The 25,440-nt window shown below is 38.8% G+C and overlaps 1 protein-coding gene across 3 annotated transcripts in view; it reads right to left on the bottom strand.

Moving 5' to 3' along the window:
* Positions 1-25,440, bottom strand: part of LOC122789008 — a 489,467-nt gene that overhangs the window by 171,828 nt on the left and 292,199 nt on the right. For all 3 annotated transcript variants that reach the window (XM_044056155.1, XM_044056154.1, XM_044056153.1), the window contains exon 3: positions 5,244-5,405. In XM_044056155.1, the coding sequence (XP_043912090.1) occupies positions 5,244-5,405 (162 nt within the window). The remainder of the gene's footprint in view (positions 1-5,243; positions 5,406-25,440) is intronic.

Raw genomic sequence — 25,440 nt, 5'->3', positions numbered from 1 at the left:
TTAAATAGGTTTTTGGGAGGGGGTAGTATCAGTGACTGTATATAAAACAAAATGTCAGGTAAAATTATCATTTTAATTAAAGAGAGTCTATCCTCCATTGTGAAAAGCATTTATTTCCATCTTTTGATTAGTTCACTAATGGTGGTTATTAAATTATTGTAGTTTAGTTTAACATTCTTTTTCCATATACTCTTTATACTGACACCCAAATATTCTAATACACCATTCTCCCAATTAAACAGGCTATTCTCTCTTAGGTTTTTTTTCTATCTTTTTTGTTAAGGGTTTTTTTTCCCCAAATTTTCCCTTTTGGTTTTTTAAAAAAAATTTTTTTTTTTTTTTTTTTTTTTTTTTTTTTTTTTTTTTTTTTTGGGGGGGGGGGGGGGGGGGGGGGGGAAATGTTTTTTTTGGAAAAATTTATTTATTGGAATTTTTTAAAAGTTTAAAAACCCCCTTTTTTAAATTTTCTTTCAAAAAAAAAACCCTTGGTAAGGGTTTAAATTTAAAAACATTCAAAAGCAAAAAAAAAGAAAAACCCCAAATTTTTTTTTTTTAAAAATAATTTTTTTAACCGTGTAATAAAATTGATCTGCTGTAATTTAAAAGTATTTGTGCAGGAATGTTTGAAATGCATTGGAAGGTAACTTTCAGGCTGATGTGGTACATATTGATTTTTAGCTCTTCTTTTGACAGTATTGTGTATTACAGTCATAGTAATAGTAACAAAACTGAAACTGATAGTTTGATATGGTGGATTGCTGTCTGGTTGTCAATTGAAGATGACAGATGGAATACAAAGGTCAGAAGAGAAAGATCATGGGACATGGGCAAGGTATGCTCCAAAGGTCAATTCTTGGTCCTTATTTATTTTGTACTGAAGGGATCTAAACATTCCTCAAAATGTATTCTCTTGTCTGTGAGCTGATGGTTTAAAGATAAGTAAAGATAATCACTAATCTTGAAGATTATAATGTTCTGCAAAATTGCTTGGAAATTTTAAATATTTGTGCTGAATTTAATAACATGTTAATCAACAAGAAAAGACAAATTTTTATATCTTTTCATAAAACTGAAGTTTATAAAAATTATATATTAGATTAAGAAACTCAGCATGTTAATACATATAAAAATCGTAGGATACACATTGATAAATTAAATAAAGCTCATATAAAGATGTAGTAAATAGCTTGACTGGATACATTTACAAATTCATTAAATTAAGAAAACCAGAAGTATTAAAGTGCATTTCTGCAGTTTAACTAGAACTAAAGTAGAATGTGATAGTTCTGTTTGGCCTCTATTTTTTAAGAAATGTCACCTAAAACTAGAGAGTGTCTAAAGGAGACATGCAAAAATGCAAACAAATTCTAAGGATAGAACTACGAACAATGATTAAAAATGTTCAGGTTTATTTTTTAGTTAGAGACATAGTAGATATTGCCTCAGTTTAATACATAAGACCACAAAGGCTATGCTCCCTTGGAATTGTTTAGGTTTCTACAAAATAAAAGGTAAAGTGTAGGTGGCTAGCATTTGAAGTGTTCTGTTATACAATGACTGGCCATTAACATTCCAAAAGGAGCACACTGATTGGTCAGCCTAACCAGTGTGCCAGTTGAAAATCCGAGCATATACCAATGGAAAAAGTCCGGTCGTCCAGACTTTTTTCCATAATATATGTTATTAAAATTTTACTTTTCTTTCATTTTTTTTAAAAAAAAAAACTTACAAAGACCAGAGACTTAAAAGAAAAAGAGAGATGGGACAGAGACAAATACAAGGATAATCAGGTATGTTATTCAAAACTAGAAAAACATACCTGATATCCTTATATTTTCTCTCTCCCGTCTTTCCTGTTCATTTGAAATCTCCAGATTTCATTGTTTTTCAGATTTTTTTCCCCTTTTTTAAGTACCTCATGTGAGCAGTGATGGTGATGGAAGAGCAACAGTCGTCACCATAGTACCTGAGCAGGAAAAGGAAATAGTGATATGGAGTCCTGGGACAACCAACCACCCTTCCACCCCCTGTAAACTAGAACAGTAAAAATTATGTTATAAGCTTTGCGAGCCAATGTTTGGATTTATCATACTGTTAACACTACCCCCCCAAACATAAACATCTCTGCCAGTATTAGGTTTTCAGTATGACGATATTGATATTTGTTTGCTGCTAATCCGAAATGAAACTGCAATATTCCTTTACACAGCACTGATGTACTGTGTAAACATGGGAATGAAAGTCCCATACACATACGCAGTACATCAAAAAAGCCCCAGGATACGGGAAAAACGTGGAAGTGCAGCACTGCACCATTATACAAGGGCATTATTTACGAAACATAAGTAACTTTTTTTTCTTAAATAATGTCATTGTATAATAGCAATAACCGAGTCAGTGGTGGGGTATATTGAAGATTTATTACCCATGGTTGGCTTTGTTTAATCACTTGGGCTTCACCATTGTGATTAAACCACACCAGCCATGGGTAGATCTTCAATATACCACACCTATGTCATTGGTTATTGCTGTATTAAATAACATCAAGGAATGCAGCAATTTATAAGCTTTTTAAGAAGGCATTAGACCATTATTACTGCAGTAAATGTTTTCAGTGTTACATAGGTGATATGAGCCTTGCTACCTGGCCTGTTATATAGTATAATGTAACAAGATGATGGAGTGTATCCAAAAAGGTATAAAGTTGTGAAATATAGATGTTCTGCTACCACCTATGGATATCTGATCAGGCCATAGCTGGAATGATTTACATATATAAAAATATATATTATATATTATATATATATATATATATATATATATATATATATATAGATAGATAGATAGATAGATATATAGATGCCTGTCTAGAGAGAAGAGTATCAGATTAGGGGAAACTGTTGGAGGAATGTCCACTTGGTTATGTAATAAAGGGTTAAAGTGTAAGAGGTATGAAGAGAGCCTGAAGTGTGTGTGTGTGTGTGTGTGTGTGTGTGTGTGTGTGTGTGTGTATATATATAGACACACACACACACACACACATACACACTTGTGTGCGTGTTTACCTTTAGAGCAATGGAAAAAATGAAGGAGTGGAAGACACAGTATGTGTGTGAGAACAGCATCACATTTTCCAGACTGAGATTTCATTTGTCAGAGGCATCTGTCTGGCATCTTTAATAGATTAAAAGAAAGTAAATCCATTTGACACAGTTATACCAATACATTTGTAAAGCAGGATGTTGTAAACTGGATTTGTATCCACAGACTGGAAAAGACTATTTTCACTCCTTTACATAAGACAGGTTAATAAACAAAACATACTCAGTACCTTTTCTTTTTGTTTTATGCTCCCCCCAGGACATTGCCTAATAGTACCTCTACCTTTGGTCAGTTGGCCCATTAATTCTGGCAGAATGTGAGCCTGGGATTTGGGCTAGGTGACAGCTGTAGAGCTTAGTCATTATTACCTGGGAACTGCAGTCATCCCTGTTTCCCCTGGTAAGAGACAGGTGGTTGGGAGAAGGCTAGTGTGCAGGTCCCGGTGGACAGCCTACCTTCTCCCCTTTAGAGCAACTCATCCCCCTTGATAGCTCCTCTGAGCCTCCAGTCACTGCTTCCCAAGGGAAACACATGCCTCCACACCTTGGTTTCCCCTTGGCTGTACTGTGAGAATGTATTAATGGCAGCTTGGGTGGAGTTGGCTCAGATCTCTACTAGGTGTCATGAGTGTGGTGCCTCCCACCAGGATCATGAGCCATCAGTAGCCGTTCACTCCTGTCCTAACCAGACATCCCTTACAGGCACCTGAGTTACTAATGTAATGGCATAGTCAGGACTTTATTCATCATTGGCACAGAGCTGGCATAAGAACTCTTCTGTTATTGTTCTGTAAAGTTAAACTATTTTTTCTACCAAAGACTTTTCATAGATCAGTGCTCAAGTTACACATATTTTCTGCTGTAGGTAAAATTGTAATATATAACCTGATAGAATCACTAAAATAAATCTTTGTTATCTAAAGTAATATGTTCTTGGAGTAATTGCGTGATGCCCTAAATAGTGATGCACTAGTTGTTGCCACTTATCTGAAACTGGTTGGGACTTTTGACACCACGGTACAAAGCTGTCATTAATTTTATTTTGCAGTATAAATATAAAATATGTATGTCTTATACTCTGCAGTCTTTTTTAATTTTAAGTAAAACACAGTAGTTATCAATGCATGTCATTCGTTGTGGATTTAAGTCATTAGTGCTGTTCTTCAGGGGTTCCTGTTAAGCCATGAATTTTTTAAAAATATTAATGTCTTCCTTTCAACAACTTTCAATGACGTGGTTAGTTATATTTGTTATTGAACGTGACATCAGTTATGTGGTAAACAACGTCAGTACGTATTGAACAATACTAGACAGTGGAAGATTATTCACAGGCTCAGGATTCTGAAAATGTAAGTTAGAAAAGTAAATGGTTTTATTTGCATTTTGGTAGCCAAAATAATCTGGTAAGTCCTCATTAAGATATATGCTTCCTTAGCAGTGCTAGAGATGATCAGGGATCTTACTGTTTCATTCTTTATTTTTAAAAGATGTATCAGCTTGGTTATAAAAGTGATATTCCAGTATTTATCAGATCCTTGACAATATTTATTGTAGGCATTTATGCTTTATGACTCTTTATTTTGCTCTCTTATTAAGCCTCTTATGGACTACTGGGCACCTTAGACAATGTATTTAGTTAAGACATCTCTGATACCTTTACAAGGACAAACCTTTGGCTTTGTAATAATTATATACATAGACTTGCACACTCTTTCCATTTATTCAGCCATGTAGTTTACCAAGGAGAAATATGAGTTTGTTATTCAGAACCACACAAAATCCCCTACTCTGTAAAAATATTGATTTAAAATGATGCTAAATCCACTTTCTGGGTTTGATGTATACCAGTTAAAGAGGAAAATATTATTTATTTTTCCCCTACTGTTAACCATTTTTCAAATCCCAGTCCTACTCCTAATTTCCACAGCAAGGTAGAAGAGACACGGGCACATCCCAGTATGGCTCCATCTGAGCAGCAGGGGAACCCCCCCCCCCCATTGCCTAACTTTAAGCAGCAACCTAGAAAATGGCATTTATCCTATAATGGCCCAGTACTTTAGAAAGTTAAATCACGATAGTTGTTTGGACAATTAAATATATGTTTAAACATTTGTTTTCTGTTTGTGCTGGCAACTTGCTTACCTCTTTCATTTCTCTTAGGTTAAGGTTTTTTTGCAAAGTACAGATTTGTTTCTGGAGTCGAAGGTTATGTTCCTGAAGCTGTCCAATTTTTTCTATCAGTTGGCAAATGTGCTCAAGGTACCCTAAACCTGAGCCAAGGGCTTTAACTTTTCCTTGGTTTACCTGGTGAGAAAAAAAGATAGTTTTAGTTGCAATATAATTTCCAGTAGTACATATACGTAAAATAATCTGGTGCTTTATAAAGTCTGATCCTACAATGTTTGTACACATTTTGTTTCTTAAAATGTTTTTTTTTGCATTAATTCTGTCATTTCACAGATTCCTAGAAGGCATTGATAGAAGCACTGGATAAGCTGAATTTATCAAGTTGTATCAGTTCCATTCATTCTTCTAACATTACTGAATCAACAACTTCTTTGACAAGACTCCTTTATGTTTCCATTATGCTTTTTGATAAAAAATGAAACAGACTCCCTTACATTTTCATTGCGTTATCTATCTTGGTCTTCATTCGACTTGCTCTTCTTGGACTTGCGTTTTGCATTTCTAACTGTTGCTGTCTTGAATACTATTCATTCCCTTGAGGTACTTATAGTAGATACCATGTCTTCCTTCTCTGCCCAAGAGTGTTGTTTACTTTTTGCTTACCAGTTAGGTAGACTAATTTGAGGAGTTCACCCATGACCCAGGTCCAGGGCAAACAATTACAATCAATATGCATTTTACAGTCTGGCAAAAATCACACAATTCTAAATAAATATTCATAGTGTAGTCACACAATTGAATGCAATTCAGATTCCTAAGGGTGTACAAACATTCTAACGTCACTGTTCAAGAACAGAGGGGATATTCACAATGGTGGGTAGTACAGGGGTATCAGAATCCTGTCAAACTGTATGAAAATGCTGGAGACAGTGACTGACAAAAGAATATGCAGAGTAGTAGAAAGTAAGATGGGAATTGAGTAGTTCAGACTCAGATGTAGTACAACTGACCCAATGTTTACGGTGAGACAAATAGTGGAGAAAACATTGGACATGAGGAAAGAGTCCAACTGGGCATTTATTGACCTGGAGAAGGCATATGACAAAGTTCTAAGAAAGCTAATGTGGGCAGTCCTGTGATGATTCAAAGTACTGAAAACATTGGTAAAATTAGTGCAGACTATGTGCAGGGACCTTGTTTTAAAGAGTATGAATAATGTTTGGAATTACAGAAATTCTCTATGTGAGTGGATGTACATCAGGGTTTGCTTCTGAGCCCACTGCCATTCATACTGATGATGGTCTACTGTACCATATATATCAGCGGTGATATTTCCACAAAGCTCATGTATGCAGACAATATGGCACTACAAGCAGACTCTGACAAGGCACTTCAGTAAACGATGGGGGACAGGAATGTGCTGAAAATGAGTACAAGCAAGACAGTGGTCATGGCAGAAAATGGGGGAAATCAGATGAAGATGAAAAGTGAATCAGAAGGGAAAACAGTGGAAAAAGTTAACAGTTTCAAGTATCTTGAAGGGATGGTTGATGAAAGAGAAGTCTAAATGAGGAAGTTGCAGTTAGAATCAGATAGACTACAACCAAATGCTGCAGAGTGTCAGGGGTAGTGTGTGACAGAAGAATGCCAAAGAAGGTAAAAGTAAGGTTTACACAACAGTTGTGCAACCAGTGCTTCTGTAGAACACTAGTACAAAACACACACTGTCAGCAGTCAGGAAATTTCAAAAAGGGTTTCTTGTGTAGTCGTACACAAATAGCAGCAACCAAAGAATTCAGCAATAAAATCCATTTTAATAGTAAAACTGAAAAACCACCGGATTGAGCGCTTTCATCCCCTGACTGGGGATTACATCAGAATCAGCACTCGTTTCATTTGAACTTCAGCACAAGTGTCCAGGGTGTCAGGCAGGGTAGATTAAAGGGTTCAGCTGAAGAACAAGGATCCTCCAAAAATGCAGAATTTAAGTGCTTCTCCGCATTGTAATTCCTCACTAAAATTTCACCATAGGAATGGTGTTTAACAGCAGTGAAGAAGCTCCAGAAAAACTCTCTGCAGACAGTTATTATCTCCATCAGGACCAGTCTCAGGAACTCCAACTCTGTGTTCTCACAGCAGAATTAACACCCCGGCAAGAAATCTCAGGAACTCCAACTCTGTGTTCTCACAGCAGAATTAACATCCCAGCAAGAAAAACAGACACAGAGCAAACATAATCACTAAAACTGCAGCTCTGCACTCCCTACTGAATGAAACCAGTTGGATTCACTCCTTTCCGAACTAGCCAGAAGTCCCATGACCCAGCATACCAGCATCCCACCGGGAATAGCAAAAAGCTGCAAAATCTCTCCTACTTTCTACTTCACCGGCCCAAAAGGAAGAACACCACAGCACCACACAACGGAAAACGGCAAAACTTCACCGAGCCTCGAACTGAGCCCACCTAACACACTCTTTACTTGTTGCTGGGTTGTAATAAAAGGGGGAGGGGTCGAGGCAAAGAAAGGTAGGTAATAACTGTCTCCAGAGAGCTTTTCTGGATCTTCTTCACTGCTGTTAAACACCATTCCTATGGTGAAATATAGTGAGGAATTATAATGCAGAGAAGCACTTAAATTCTGCATTTTTGGAGGATCCCTATTCTTCAGCTGAACCCTTTATCTACCCTGCCTGACATCCTGGATGCTTTTGCTGAAGTTCAAATGAAACAAGTGTTGATTCTGATGAAATCCCTGGTCAGGGGATGAAAGCGCTCAATCCGGTGGTTTTCCAGTTTTACTATTAAAGTGGATTTTATTGCTGAATTCTTTGGTTGCTGCTATTTGTGTTTGACTACACAAGAACACCTTTTCAAGATTTCCTGACTGTTGACAGTGTGTGATGTTCATCGTGTTTCACCGTTGCAGTCATTGCACTTGGGTTATCCTGCTGGCAGGCGACCCGCAGTCGGCCCGAGTTCCAAAGTCTTGGTCCGACGTCGGTTGCTGTCGCCTCTTCCCTGACGTCAGTGCGCCAGGGGTATAAAAGTTGCAACCAATGCCATTTTCTTCAGTCTTTCTTGCCGTGCGGTGCCCGAAGCAATAGCAGTTCGCAAGTGCCGGTTGGCCGACTCCTGAGATTTTCAAAATTGAATTTCAAAACCAAAGTCTTCAATAAAGCTAAGTACCCCGTTGGGGAAACTTTTTCTTGCTCCAGACCGATGTCAGTAAAAGTTAATAATTGTATTTCTTGTGGGAAGCAAATACCTCATAAGGATTTTCACTTTTACTGTATTCCTTGCCTAGGCCCTGACCACGACGTTACTAGTTGTCGGTTTTGTGCTAGATTCAATAAACGCACTATTAAACGTCAGTTTGATTTTGCTTTACATTATTTTGGACGAAGATACTTTGTTTGGTGTTAAGACAGAAGAGTTGTTAAAGAAAATGGAGGATAAAGCAAAGTCAATGCAAACGGTGAAAGATTTCTTACAGGTTCAACCACCTAGATTTAGCAGAAACTGGCCTTCAAAAATTTGGTCTTTTCCAGTGTCAGACAGGCCACAAAGAGGCAGATACAGATGCCCAAGAGGCAGATCTCAGCCCCAAGGCTCCTACAGACCTAAACAATGGGGTGCTTCAGCCCCCAAAGGAGGAGAAGACAAATCACAACCTTATAGGAAACAGTCACAATGACTTACCTCTGCAAATGCCAAGCTCTTACCAGTTGACAGCACCCCAAGGGGGCAAGCTAGCACTTTTCTTAAAAAATTGGTACATGATCACCCAAGACCAATGGGTGCTGAATATTGTCTCTCAGGGGTACATATTCCACTTCCACACGCTTCCAAAACCAAAAGGTATGCCAAACCTGCCACAAAACCAATGGGCGGGGGCACCAAAACAGATTGCGGCTCTTATGGATATGGGAGCTATTCAAAAAGTTCCACAAGAAGAACAGGGGCAAGGATTTTACTCAAGACTTTTCTTAGTACCCAGAAAAGATAAAGCCTGGAGACCAATACTGGACCTGTCTATCCTAAATACTTTCCTGGATGTTCCAAAATTCAAAATGTTAACACTACAAGAACTTCTGCCCATGCTGGGCAAGGAGGCTTGGCTAGTAACTTTGGACCTCAAGGAGGCATACCTGCACATCCCAATCAGACAATCGTGCAGAAGATACCTCAGATTTATAGCAGGCTCGATGCATTACCAATTCTCTGCACTGCCCTTTGGCTTATCTACCGCGCCCAGGGTTTTCACAAAATGCCTGGCACCAGTAATTGCATTTTGCAGACAAAAAGGAATTCAAATATATCCCTACTTGGACGACTGCCTTATTCAAGCAGAGAGAAAAGACATTCTTCTAAAACACCTGGCGTTTGTAAAAATATTGCTAATTTGCCTATTGTACACAGTAAATGAAAAGAAATCAAAACTAGTGCCCTCTCAAGAGATAATATTCCTGGGTGCAAGCTTAAATACAACTGCCCAGATGGCTTATCTCATGCCAGACAAACAAAAGCAACTGACTCATTACTTTCAAATGATGGCAACAAAGACCCAGCTCCCTGCAAGAAAAATTCTGCAGGCCCTGGGTTTCATGGCATCCTGCATTCTACTAATTCCATATGCAAAACTGCATATGAGGAAACTGCAATGGTGCCTAAAAAGTGTTTGGACTCAGCATTGTCACAGCTTAGAGACAATCATAACTTTGATTCCCTGCCTACAACAGGAGTTTCGATGGTGGTCCCAGGCCTATCACCACAACAAGGGACAGCCTTTCACCTTACCTACAGCCAGGCAGACAATAACAATGGATGCATCGGATTATGCCTGGGGAGCACATATGGCAGGAAAATGTATTCAGGGCACATGGCCCAAGGAACAAATGCATCTTCACATCAATCAAAAAGAGATGCTAGCTGTACAGAATGCCCTGACAGCCTTCAAGGACCTAATACATCCAGGACAACTATTAATAAAGATGGACAATACCACAGTTATGTGGTACATAAACAAGCAAGGGGGCACACATTTCTACCCCCTATGCAGACAAGCCATGACTTTGTGAAGCACAGCACTGACCTACCAGGTACATCTGCAAGCACAATTCCTGCCAGGAACAAAAAATACACTGGCAGACAAACTAAGCAGAAATCGAATGGATCCTCATGAATGGAAGCTAAATCCACAAGTGTTCAACATGATAATAAGGAAATGGGGACGCCCAGACATAGATCTTTTTGCCTCCCCTCACAATTGCCAAATACAGAAATTTTGCACAAGGACTTATCACTCTCAAGCATGGAAAGTGGATGCTCTATCATTCAGCTGGAAAGACCTGACAGTCTATGCCTTCCCTTCAATACCTCTTCTCACCAAGGTGCTTCTAAAAGTCAGACAAGAGAGACCAAAAATGATCCTGATTGCACCAGACTGGCCACGCCAACACTGGTACCCAATCCTAAAGAGTTTGTCCCAAGGTCCACCTTGGCCTCTACCTCAAATCCCTCATTTTTTGACACAACAAAACAATCAGATTCTGCACAGTCAACTCAGAACCTTAAACCTGGCAGCATGGCAGATAATGTAGCCACTCAGACTGCACCTCTCTAAAGCTGTTATGGATGTTATTTTGGAAGCCAGGAGGCCCAGCACTAGGAAATCTTATGCAGAAAAATGGAAGAGATTCTGTGCTTGGAACCAGGCACAAGGGCTCAAATCACTTGTCCCTAATATACCTCAGATTTTGCAATACCTAACTGAGATGTTGGACAAAGGCCTATCTTTTTCATCCATTAAAATCCATGCCTCTGCCATTTCAGCGCATTACAATACGGATCATCCTATTTTTTCACATCATCTACTACGACAATACCTCAGAGGGGCAAAAAATATAAGACCCCCTAGGAGAGCACCAGTACCTACCTGGGACCTCAATTTTGTTTTAGAAAAACTAACACTACCTCCATTTGAACCAGCCAGCACAGCTGATCTAAAATTCTTGTCATGGAAAACTGCTCTGCTCCTAGCAATAACTTCAGCAAGAAGAGTCTCAGAGTTACAGGCATTGATGGCTGTGGAACTTTTCCTCATTTTTCGTCAGGACAGGGTTTCTCTTAGGACAAACCCAACATTCATGCCAAAAGTGGTCTCCAATGTGGCCTTAAACCAAACCATTCATTTACTTACTTTCTACCCAAATCCACAGAATAAAGGGGAAAGACTTCTGCATGCTTTGGATATACACAGGCAGCTACGATTCTGCTTGGACAAAACAAAAGCTTTCAGAAAAACTGAGCAACTGTTTGTAGCATATGCTGCAGGATCACAAGGAAAGCCTGTTACAAAGCAGACAGTCTCCAAATGGATAGGACACTGCATCCGCTTCTGTTATGCACAACATGGCAAATCTGTGCCCAAGGGCATTAGGCCTCAGTCTACCAGAGCAGAAGCCACTTCAGCAGCTTTCCTCAGAGGAGTACCATATTAGAAGCTGCAACCTGGAGCTCAGTGCACACTTTCACTAAGCACTACCACTTACCTCTCTACTCCAAATCCAGAGCAGGCTTTGCCACTGCAGTTCTGCAGGGCTTGTTAGCCTCACCAAATCCAATTTAGACCCAGCCACCCAACCTCAGCTTTGGGATTCTACCCAAGTGTAATGACTGCAACAGTGAACCACGATGAAGATAGTACAGTTGTGTACCTACCATAAATATAGATGTTCGAGTGTATTCACTGTTGCAGTCCAAGTTACCCACCCACCATCCCCCTTTTCTTTGCTGGGACTTTTCTGTACTTCTCAACTCTATACAACCTATGTGGTGTATTTGCTTGTAGATAAAGGAAATGTATATATGCATGTTTTTTTGGCATATTTTTATCTTTTCAGCCTTCCTATCTGGGGGTACCTGACATCTGGGGCAAGAAAAACTGAAGAAAATGGCGTCGGTTGCAACTTTTATACCCCTGGCACACTGACGTCAGGGAAGAGGCGACAGCAACCGACGCCGGACCAAGATTTTGGAACTTGGGCCAACTGCGGGTCGCCTGCCAGCAGGATAACCCAAGTGTAATGACTGCAACAGTGAATACACTCGAACATCTACATTTATGGTAGGTACACACCTGTACTTTTTGTACTTCTGTAGAACACAGAAACCTGGACAGTGAAAATAGAATAGGTGAGGGAGCGTGGGGTGATGGACATGAAGTGTCTGAGATGGCTGATAAGATGCAAATGAGGAGTGCAAATGCTCAGTAGTGTATACAGAAGCTGCAAACAGGCTGCAAAGATAGCAGAGTGCACTGATTGTCACTTTGCTGGATCTCTTATCATTGTCAACCTTTTTATTTCTTCAGATGACATTATGTGGACATGTCCATTGTTGTCTTATGGCACAGACATGGTAGTTTGTGACTTTAGTCTCAGAATAGCTAACACTAGTAGCAATGGTGATCCAGCCTGCATTACAGCTTGTTAGATGTGACAGGCTATGTGGAGTGGTAGAAACAAAAAGAGGTGATTCACAGATGTTGAATGGGTGGGGGGGAAGAGTCTTTAGGACTTGTCCCCAGCTTGCATGAGATGCCAAAAGAAAATAAAACATTTAGATGAATCTTTGTGCTTGTGTGGGTATGTGACTGCTATCAATGATCAGTTGTTCCATTTCTAAGATCATTCACGACCTGCTGATGTTACTCAGTCATGTTATGCTGTGCAATATTTTTCTGCTGTACTGTCACATTTGCGCTACTGCATAAGTCATCCCTCTTTAGATGTTTTGGATGTTTGTGAATTACACACACATGTATTGTAGAGCTAGCCACTTTCATTTTTTTGGCACTCTGTGACTAGGATCTTACTTACACACTGTCAGCAACATTACATGGTCACATCTTTTTTTCTAAATTGTCTAATGATGATTTCACTGGCTTTTCTAAAAAAATGGCATTACACAACATGGATTATGCCTGATTGTCTCACTCCATGTTATTCAGCACAAAAAGCATATAAAATGACAGTTTTGTATACGATTGTTGCATTCATTTTGTAGGAAGTTTGATAACACAAACAGAAAAATGTTCACTTCTTTGAAGCGGTCACTAGAGTCGTAGACGAAGGCAACGTAGTGCACACAAGCCTATCTTGATCTGGCCAAGGCTTTCGATATCATCCCCCACTCTGGAATTATAGATAAACTCACTAAACTGGGCATAAATCTCTATGTCACAAGATGGGTGGCCAACTGGCTCACTGACAGAACCCACACAGTAAAAGTAGCCGACTCCAAGTCCGACTTCAGACCAGTGAGAAGTGGAGTACCACAGGGTTCAGTCCTGGGTCCTCTCCTGTTCGGCATCTACTTCTCTGAAGTGCAGGCCAACACAGAAGGTCTTTGGCTAACAAATTTCACAGATGACTGCAAACTGGGAACCATAATAGAATCACCTAATGATGTAGACTTTCTACAAAAGGGCCTCACAGAGACAGATGCTTGGTGTCAAAGTCATGGCCTCAAGCTCAATGCCAAGAAGTGCATTGTCATCCCCTTTGGGAAAAACTCAGTAACCATGAGCTACCACATAGGCGGTAGCTCACTAAACATTGAAAGTGTGATAAGAGACCTCGAACACAGGTGGACAGTAGTCTCTCCTTTGATAACCATATCACCACAGTAGTCAGGAAATCCTTCTACATGGCACACCTCATCACAAAAGGGTTCTCCTCTAGAAAAAAGGTTGTCATTGTTCCTCTCTACTCATGCCTCATCAGACCCATTATAGAGTACAATGCCCCGTTTGGCATGTATCTCACAAGACACCTACAACAATTGGAAAGGCCAAAGAAATACCTCACTAAGAGAATTACCGGCCTCAAACAGACTGTCTCAAAAAACTCCAGCTCTACTCCATCGCATATCGCCTACTCAAAGGTGATCTTTGCCTAACATACAAAGCTATGTCAAACCCAGATCTGTTGGACATGCTACACTTAAAGAAATCCCAATCTCTTCGAACCACATGCACCAGGGACCTAAACCTTGTCACCACAATAAACAGAACATGCTGGAGGGATAGATTCCTGTCCCAGAGACGTCCCATACTCTGGAACAAACTACTCATTCATATCAAGGCCCTCTTTAAGAAAAATCTTGACGACTGGATGGGAAATAGAAGATTCACCCCGAGGATCACTTCTGTGGCACTGTTTGACAGGGAGGGGCACAGGAAAATAATTTTCCTGGGTGGTGAAAGCCAGGGAACATTTTTGGCTAGGCTTATATAGGGCCCAGGGCCAGTAGCCTAGTACCTACCTATGAACTTCAACTCCAGGGCAAGAGTAATCACTTCTTAACTTTACGAATTTGGTCTCAGAATTTCAAGATCTCAAACACTAGTATGATTAACATCTGCATACAAGTGCACACACATCATCTGCTTTAAAATGGTAGTAAATTGTTGTGGGGCACATCCCTGTAAATGCCTGCCATGATCTCAAAATCACATGACCTTTAAGTGGAATTATAATATGTTTTGTAAAGAAATAAGGATAGTATGAGTCACAAGCTAATACTGTACATACAGAATATGCAAAGATACTGCTAGGAAATGTTTCAGCTTTCTGTCTATGTGAGGTGCTATTTTGTTGTTTGCCTTACAGCACTGACATTATAAATAGACATATTGTGATATTATACTAAAGGTAGGGATTTTCACAAAAAAACAGTTGTTGAATCATTTAGGTTTACCTACCATACCATAATTCCATGTTTTTGCCTGCAGTAGCATACAAATGCTCCTGTCACCCACAGCTTCCCTGGTGATAGTATTCAGCTCTCAAAACTTCTCTTAAACTAAAAATGTTACTGCACAGATGCATGCTGTCCATACCTTTCAAACTGCAGGCATTGAAAATGGGTACAAAGGCTAATGAAAAATAAGTACAGCCAGCCAAAATTCTGGACAACTGATGAGCATAGAATGTGAATCTCTAATAACACATCGCCCGTCCTGCTTCTAGTAGGACTATAGGGAACTTCTCAGAAGCACAAATTAAAACCTGAGAGTGAGTAAAATATAAGCATATTATTGAAGACACTGTAAAATCTGAATACTTTAATAAATATTAAATGATATTGTGAAAACCCACCTCACGCAGTATTTAATTTGTTCTGAAAAGGGGAGCTGTGTCATTTGGGTCCTCTTTTTTTAAACTACTGGTACCAGTAGTATTTTGGAGAGTAGTCTGGTTTTCTGTCATCTAAACAGCTTCAAAACTGTATGTGTGTTGGGGGGGGGGTCAGAAAATTGTGTGGAGTTATCGGTTAATCTTGAAAATAGGAATGCACCTCCAAAAATAGGTGCATCATGTGAAGGGGTAAATTATGCATGAAAATAGCAATGTTCTTCCAAATCAGGTACAGTTGAGAGGTCTGATGCTACTTCCTTTTTCAGTACACATACTGTTTGTTAATTTGCTGATTGAGGCATTACTTTTGTGTGTAGGTTGTGTAGGATAAGGCACAAGGAATGTTAAGTGCAAAGTATCTGTATATTTATGGGAATTATGACAGAAAAACAAGGGGGGAAGCATTTTTCATTATTCTCCTTTGGCCTTATCTTTGTTTCAGAAGAACTTCAAATGACTGCATCCTTTTATCAAATCTGAAAATTTAGTGAGGTTTGATTCTTGGGTGGGGTGCTTTCTGCGCGGAGTCTGCATATCCTCCCTGTGTTTGCGTGCATTTCTTGTGGGTGCTCCAGTTTCCTCCCACATTCCAAAGACATATAGCAAGTGGATTGGACACTCTAAATTGGCCATAGTGTGCGAGAGTGTAGTATAAATGAACTACAGTGGCAGGGCTAGCCACCTGGCGGTATAAACCTTGTCTCTAGATGATTGTTACTGTTGAACTGACACACCAACCCCATGTGCAAAAATGAGAAAAGGGGTTGAGAATGGATGGATTAAGGCTGTAAGATGACACTGAATTTCATTCTATAATTTTGGGTTTTGATTTCCTCATTTTCCAGTTTCCTACTGTGTGGCTCAGCAGTTTAGTTAAAATAATCATTTGCTCTTGAAAAAAAGGAATTTGTGTCTAGTGGGATTACCTAGCTAACAAACAAGTAAAACAAAAATAAATAATAAAAACAGTGTTTACTGCAGGAAACAAACATTATTTCTCTGATAAAGTCAGGGGAATCTGTCAGGACGAGCTGCTTGCTCTCAAGGGCTGGGATGCAGTATTACAGTTTTGAGAGTGGGCTAAGAAGCATTATATTTCATATATCTATACATTTTGATTTCATAACTATAGAAAGCGATCAGATTCAGTACAAATGTAAAATGTAGTCCCTCCTGTGCATCACATCAGTCTTCTAAATGCATAGTAATTGTGCTTGAATTTAGAAAATGCAAGTACGGTACCTTTGGAGAACATATATTAATGTCATGCATATTTATTCATTCATTCTCTCTCTGATACCAGCTTTATCCAGTGCAGGGTCAAGAGGCCATTGAAGCTTATCCCTGCACTCATTAGACAGAAGGCATAGAAACTAATCCTGTGAGATGCACACATAGGTATAAATCCACAAATGTATGTGCGCGCGAGTGCACACACACACACACAATTTGGCAGAATTCCAGTTCACCTACAGCATGCCATTGGAATATGAAATAAAACCATAACATTCATCATGTGAGTACGCAGGGAACATACAATTTACAGAAGGCATCACAGCCAGGAAACAAACTGGAAAACAAGTATTGTGAGGCAACAACATTAACTGTTGTGCCACTGTACTGCTATTGCTATGGACACTTGGATGTAAATGAAAAGCACTGAGCCAGACTTGTCACAAATATAAATATCATGACCTGGGGATGTAAATATCAGGGTTAGATGAGGGTGGGAAAGCCAGGAGGAGAAAGACTTGAGAAAATGGTGGCTTCCTGTATGGAGAGTTAGCAACACATTGCACAAATGACTGCAACAAGTCTATTCTTCTAGAGGTGAGATAAACAGATGGTGACATCTAGATCATCATGCACTGTTGTCAGTGACAGCATTGCTGTAATCTTCTATGGGGACTTCATGCCTCTCAACTGTTCCTCACTTTGTATTGTGTTCCTGATTTTGCCTCATATTTTTGCTCTGACCCTCATACATTTTTTTGATTTTTTGATAAGTTGCTGAGGATTACAGTCAGTTGATAACATTAGACATTGTAGTTCTATACTTCATATTGTTTTGAAAAATGCACGTTGATTCAAAAACTATTGTTCTATTAAATTTCTAATTGTATTATGTTACATTTACAAAAGTGTGCCTGATTTTTAGGCTTTTGTTCCCTCATTATTTCTGGCTTTGTCCAAAATTTTTTAGCAAAGAAGTTGAAAGGTATGCTTCAAATTACTGAGAAATTAACATAGAATATTATTTTCGTAAGCAGGAAGTTAGGGAAAGATAGAAGAAACTGGAAATGTGAGTTCAGTAAGTAGGAAAAAATCTAGGACATGCAACTATTGTCCATTTTAAAGTAAAAACAGAGTCTGAAATGAAATCCAAAGCATACCTTTCTGTAGTAGGCAAAGCCTGCATCAGCGCACCCAACCCCTACTTCACTCATACTCACCATCATTCTTTGCTTGTTATGATCTACGCCCTAGGGAGAAAGGCACATTCCTTCCCTGCAATACTGCCTATTTAGTTAACACGACTTTCAGCGAAATATATATTAAGTCCAACCAGCCATGAGATATCCCTTAAACTACTCAACAACAGTGTCTTCACTGGATATGTAGTAGAAGTCTGGAAAATAGCTGTGGTAATTTTTCTACACAAGGGAGGCCCCACCACAGACTCTGGTAACTTAAGACCTATCAGCCTCAGCAGCAGCATTGTTTACATGGAGGTAGTACACATTATCAACAGGGGCTTATGATTATACAGTTCCTAGGCCCTAACCAAATTATCTTTGTAAAACGAAGATCATGCTTGCTAATTCCAGACGACTTGTTTAAAAGAGTCAGAGAAACACTAGATGATGGATGACTCCTTTGACGTACATTATCACAGTTTGGCAAAAACTTTTGACACTATCTCTCACTCTGGCATCACCAAAAAATGTTCAAACTCAATATACATCTCTATATAACGGGATTGCTAACTGCGTCACTTATGGACACCACTCTAAGAGAATTAATGTCACACTGTCATCCAGGAGTCATCATCAGTGATGCACTTCTCTGAAGTCTAGCAGTTAGCACAGGGTATTAAAGCTCTGACTTATTACTACCCCGTCTATGGAACAGACTCCCCATCCATGTGAAGCAGCTAATCCAATTCAAGTGCAAGTTGGACAATTGGATGGGAAACCGGAAATTCATCCCTGGTTTGGCACCTATGTCTCTGTTACAAACAGGTAACCTGTAAGTGGTTCATCTCCCAGGCCCATACTTACCCTTATCAAGGGTATCAGAACTCGTCAGAGATTTGGGATGCATGGCTAGGCTTAAAAAGGCCCTTGTGTCATTAGCCTAGTAAACACCTACAAACCTATGAATTAATGAGCTTCTTCCCATGCCAAGGGAGCAGAATTTGAATCTTTCCACAGTCCTTTACCTACTGTGTGATCTTGGGTTCTTTGGGGCAATTGGGAATTTGGGCTAGGCTCCTTAGTGGTCTTAATGGTTACTACATGCCTAGTAACTATGAATCTGTGAAGTCAAATCAATCATTTAGGCTGACTAAGTTTATGGTTTGCAAGCTTGGATTCTTGATCACTTCCACTGCAGACACTCAGATCTTCCAAGAAGGCCTAATTGAGACTAAAATGAGGTGTCAGGAACATAGTCTAAATATGAACACCAAAATATGTAGCATAGTAGAGTATGAGAAACAGGAACTCTCACACACTGACCACATAAGTGACATTCACCTTAAAATAGACACTGCATAGAGGCCTAGGCACATTCAAGGATGATGAATTGTCCTTTGCCTACAAAGTATTCTTTGTCATTAGGAGAGTATTTTATCTCACCTGGCTGATTACTAATGGCATCACAGCACTATAAAAAAGAAGTTGCCATCCCCTTCTGTTCATCTCTGATCTAGCTCATACTAGAATACGATGCACCCTTCAGTACACTATGAAACTTGAAAAATCACAACTGAAATATGAGCTGCCTGAGTTATACACAGTACCTAAAAGGCCCCGTCTCTCTTTTCTGTTTCCTGCAGACCCCTAAAAGAAGATCTAGGCCTGTCCTACAAATCTGTAAATGACCCAATTCTGTTTACTTCCTGATATATTTATTTCTCTAATGTTTGTTAACCAGGTAGGTAAGCCAGAGTAAGGACTGTTTTCAACCATGACCCAGGCAGATAAGGCAGAAACAAAATACAAACAACAAAAACAAATTACAGTCAAACACAAATACTCTGAAGTAAAAGATGGTGCATACAAAACATATAATTAAGGAATTAAGTAGTGCAAGAATGTGCAAAATGTAACAACATTTGCAAGATATGGGTCAAAAAACAAAAAGTAAAAACGTTTATATATGTATGTTTGGCATGCAAATTTCCAAGTAAAACAACATTTGCACATTGACAATACCTTGCAGCTTTTTCACAGTGCCTTTGCCCCATTAAAATGCTGTTTTCAAAGTCTAGATATGAAGATGGAGATTGTTTCCCCAATGAAGAAGGAAGTACAGTTGTATAAGCACTTCTAATAACACAAGATATCCAAATAGATCACTGTTGCAGTATTGATGACTGTTGGGTAGTATCCTGACAGGGATACCGTCCATCCAGGTGAGTATACCATCACTTGGGTGCCTTTCTCTCATTCCATATGTCTAACTCATGACCTATGAATGAGAAAATGTGCTGGTACATAAGGGACATGTGGGCACAAAGTTCCTTAGAGCTTTCTTGCCTAAGATAGAACAGATTGGGACTAAAGAAAGAGTAGAAACTAGACTTAAGTCAACAAGGAGAAAGTGTAGTTCCACCTCAACCAATGCACAAGGAAAGAAAATAAAATGTAAGTAGATGGGAGTTTATATTTACTGCCACAGATATCTCTCCGGACACCTACTGCTATGTTACGTTCTTTTCTGTACTGTGCCCATCATCTTATTACTGTGTCAGTATTGCTCACTTTTGGGAAGATCCCCAAAGTTTTTATACTTAATGCGAGGAGCACTGAGGATAGAGTTGAAATCCAGAATATCTCGAAGAATGGACCTGGTAAAACCAGTTCTGACCCTAGAAAAGACATTAATCATCTAGTGTTTTGTAAAGGTGTGAATGGAAGACCAAATGGCTGCTCCTAGAATAGTTTTTGAGTCCAGACCCCTAAACAGAATACCAGATGAAGCAACAGCACTAGTAGAATGTGCTTTGACCTGGCCTAGTAAAGATTTCCAGTAAAATGAATAACAAAAAGCAACAGCAAGAGAAATCTACCTAGAAACAGTCTGTTTTGAGACTGAGAACCTCATCATTTTGTCTCATAAGAAACAACCAGCTCATCCGATTTCCTAAAAAAAATTGGTTTTGTCTAAATAGAATCTAAGTGGTCTGTTAACATCCAGTGAATGTAGAATTTTCCTCTTTTGAAATGAGGATTTGGGAAAAAAGTTGGTAAATGAATGGACTGGTTAAAGAACATTTCATTTACTACTTTTGGTGTAAAAGGAAGATCAGGAAAAGAGGAGAGGCCATAAGAGCTTGTAACTCTGAAACACTTTTAGCCAAAGTCAAAGCCACTAGCAAAACTGTCTTTTATGTACAGAATTTTAAAGAAAGAAGGGTCAAAGGTGAGAGAGTTAACTTTTTTATATACAATTCATGTCCCAAGGAGGATGAATATATTTTCTTGGAGTCCTGATGTGAAGGATACCTGTAAATAATGTTTGACCTGATAATGTGAAGTAAGAAGTGGCCCCATTGACAAAGAAGCAGAAATGGCTGACAAATTACCTTTTACAGAACAATATGCCAGCCCATAGTTATGCAGTTTGGAGAGAGAAGTAAAGATGATAAGGATACCCACTTGATAAGGGTACTCTCCTTTCTTATGGTATAAGAATGAAACCTCTTCTATTTGTAAATATAAGATTTTCTTGTGGCAGGTTTTCTACCCTCCTGTAATACCTGAAGTGCATGCTCAGAAAAAAAAGATGATTAAATGTTATCATCCAAACAGTCAATTTTAGAGTTTGCAAGTTTGGATGAATGAGAGAGCCCTTTTGACTGCCCTTGGCTAGATGAAAAATAAGATAAGAATTAATGCTGCCCAGGGCAAAAGGGGGGGGGGGATTATCAACATATTTGGATTGTCTTTCTTGACTTTTAGTAGTACATTTGGCATGGTACCTTGGAGCAGAAACAGTCTGAGCTGCCTATTCAGGATCACAGCAAACAGGTTTGTCAGGGGTGTCCCTGACTGATGGACATTCTGAAGCAAGACTTATCTGTTTAACATCCATTTATGAGGGTCTGCTCCAATATGCTCAAATAATCTGCCACTGATGTCATCATTGTTTGGATATTTGGGATATACATTGTACGAAGGAACAGATTGGGATGAATATCAGTCTTCCACACTCTTATGGCTAACCTGAAGAGATGATAGGATTTTTTTCCTCCATGTTTGTTGATATATCACATAACTGTGGTGCTGTCTGTAAAGTCTCAAGGGGCCTTGGAGACCATAAGTGATGGAAGGGATAGATGGGCCAGGATCATGGCTTTCATTTCCTTGATATTTATATGCTTGCTGCTGTCCTGCATTGAACCTACACCTTGGACATTTGTGTTCATTGAACAGGCTCCCTAAGTCAAATCTGATTTGTCTGTGGAGCCTTCCTGATGGGGAGAGGGAACCAGAAAGGGAACTCCTGGTTTGAGTGATACCTGGTTAATCCACCGAGGGAACTCTTTCTTCACAAAGGGCTAGTAAGGAATTGGGAGGTTTAGAGAGTGTCACTGTTGTGCCTAGACTGACTTGAGGAACCACTGAATCTTCCTCATGTGAAGTTTTGCAAAATGCATCTTTGCATGGATGAAGCCATGTATACCTGGACCATGTATACCTGGAATCTCAAAATCTCTCTTGGTGAAGTCGTTTCTAAAAGAAGACACTATAAATAATAAATCATAAACTGAATCATGTCCTGAAGAAGGAATGCCATCATGCAACCAGTGCTTAGATAGCAGTCTAGGAAAACTAGATTCCGTGAAGGCTGAAGGACAGATTTCTTCAAATAATAGTAGTCATTGGATATTTACTGTCTGGTTAAGTGACTTGCTCAAAGTCATTCAGTAGGCAAAGCAATTCACAAAGAAACAATGAGAGATATATGTATAGCTCCCAAATATGCAACAAAATCTAGAAGATTTAACATTTTTTCTTGGAAGTGTTTGCATAAGTATTTGTATACCCAGCACAGACTCCAAAGAATTTTTCCTCAGGTAGATTGCAAATGTTGTAGGTGTGATGGGGAAGAAAGAGGTAATTGGGAACATATTTTTGAGGAGTGTAATGAGTTGGCAGACTTTAAAAATTCCCTGGACTACTCTGTCAGAAATAGTACGTGAGCAAATTGGTGTAACTAAGGAAATCATATTTTTGCATTAGAATTGCCTAGACATAGTAAAGCCTTGCCAAATTTAACCGCCTGCCAACAAATCAATTACTAGAAAATGGAAATCAAAGTCTAAACCAACTGTACAAGTAGTTATGAATATAGTAACAGAGATAAAACAACTAGAAGTGGGATTTTTAGAAAATGGTAGGAGAAAATTACTAAGACCAAAACGGGAAATGTGGGAACAATACATGCAGAATAATGTTTTGGAAGAGGAATGAGGTTTAAAGGAAGGCAGGAAATGAATGAACTTTGTAATGTTTGAAATGACTGGCTAGATTATAAGTATTGTATAATGTTTGCAACTAAAATATGTCAATATGCTTTGTTTTCATTTATATAAATGTACGATTGCTTATGTCATAAATGATAATTTAATACAGATGTTTCTTTTTTTTAAAAAAAAAATCACACAGTAGGCAAATGGAACTAGAAAAAAAATCAAATCTTGTACTCTTGACTACAGGGACTAGCTCATTAAGAGGTTAGGGTGTTAATCTACTTCACCAACTGCCAGACCTTCCTTAACATCTTCCTTTCTGATTAGCATTACTGACTGTCATCCCAAGTGATTAGTCATTGAGTTTCATAGCAGTTGTTCAGAAAATGCATTTCAAGTTAGTTCTCTGCTACTTCAGCCTCTGAGCTATTAACAAACTGATTCAAAAGTACAGAATTTGAAACCTTTCACCTCCGTTTGCCTACTGCATGACTTCTTTTAGCAAGTCACTTATTATAGTATTTCTGAGTCATTCCTGAAAATGGACACTTTGTACAGTGAGTTTACCTGATTAAATACCATTTTATCTCTTTGTTAAAATTTGGCTTTGTCCAGAATTCTTGGACAGAGAAAATGAGAAGTATTTTTGTTCATTCCTTATAACATTTTGTGGTGTTCAGGCATATTGTTGTGGACTGCAGTCATTAAATAAAAGTAGGCATGCGTTTCAGACTTTGTATCATTCAGAAAATATTTTCTAATGCAAAGCTTTTTATTCTCACAACTAAGTACATAAGGAAAACATTTAAAATATGTTCCTAATTTATGGGTCTTTGACTCTAGAAGTTGGGTTTCTGGACCATTATTTATGAACGTACTCATTCACTTGTTCTCAAGCAGATATCTTAGGTATACACTCATGCAAGTGGCTGTAATTGATGGTTGTGTGAGTATAAAAATCCTGTTTCCTGCAGTCCATAGTAGTTATAGTGTAAAGGAAGGAAGTGATTACTGTAAATAGGAACATCATCATAGGAGCCATATTGTTTGGGCACAATCCTTGGTTTCCTTGTTTAGTTGTCTGTTGCTAGTATGTTTATTATTTGGTTGTGAATAAACAAGACAGTATGAAGTCTACAGGTTTAATGTTAATATTTGAAGTGTGAATACATTTTTAGTTAACCTTGTTTTTTGCAGGCACACACAGGTGTGAAATACACTGTGTTGGGCTACAACACTGTCTACTACTTGGTGCAGATGAGCAAGTCTATGAGCTGCTTTTGTAGAGCAGAGTTTGATCACTCCATTTTCATTTTTCTACTGTGTGACTCTGACCACTTCACAAGACAGTACTCCTCTGCTGCCCCTGAAAAGTGACACTTGCATCCAGTGAACTGTCCCAAGCTGTTAGCAAATGCATTGCTCGTTTGTCTTTTGAATTCCTGCACCCTTCACATAGATGGTAGTTAGTGCTTCACTGTAGGTTGTTTGGCTACAAGTCCCAGCACATGTCATGTAGTTTAATGGATTCCCAGATGCACTTTTAATAAATGTTAGTTTCAAGGGAAGAGTTGTTTGCTATTGTTCATGCTGAGTCTGTTTTCAGTGTGTGTTGGTTTGTTTAGCAAATGGCTGCTAGTGCATTTGGTGTAAAATTTGAAATAGTATTAAATTAATCCAAACTCTGTGATCATCATTGAAGTAAAAAAATAGTGTGTGCACCGATAGGTTTGAACAGTGTTATATGGTAATTGTTATATGTTAATTGAGGAGAGACAGCCAAGTAATAGGATATTGGTAAGGTTGCGGGGGGGGGGGGTGTCCATTACCCTGCCTAGGGCCTCATCTGACCATGATCTGGATCTGGTTATACATTAGTATATTTATATCATTACTAGAAATGCACTGTTTATTCTCACAACACTACATAAAAGGGTTATGAAATTACCTTTAAGTTGTATACTTTTACCCTTCTCCTAGACTATAATTAAAATAATTCCTTGAATCAGTATTCTTTTTCAGTTGATTAATTTCATCTAATTAAAGGCCTAGCTCAGATTTTCAAAACACTTGGATAATGCTGCAATAGTTATGAGTCTGCCCAACATAAAACATTCATCCAGGTTCAGAGCCAAAGTCTCCAATTTGAAAGTAGGAAGACAGTTGTGTCTATGTGTATACACACACCTTTACAAGTGCTCATGCATGTGTGTGTGTTTTTGCTGGTTTGTTTTTCAGATTTCCAGTGTTTAGTATTCCTTACACTAAATAGGTAATATCCTAGTAAATATGCTAGTCTGATTTTAT

Source organism: Protopterus annectens, chromosome 14.part0, assembly GCF_019279795.1.
Source record: "Protopterus annectens isolate FY-2018-M chromosome 14.part0, PAN1.0, whole genome shotgun sequence".
NCBI lineage: Eukaryota > Metazoa > Chordata > Ceratodontiformes > Protopteridae > Protopterus > Protopterus annectens.
The sequence above is the reverse complement of the archived record's forward strand: the minus strand, read 5'-3'. Positions and strand labels throughout refer to the sequence as shown.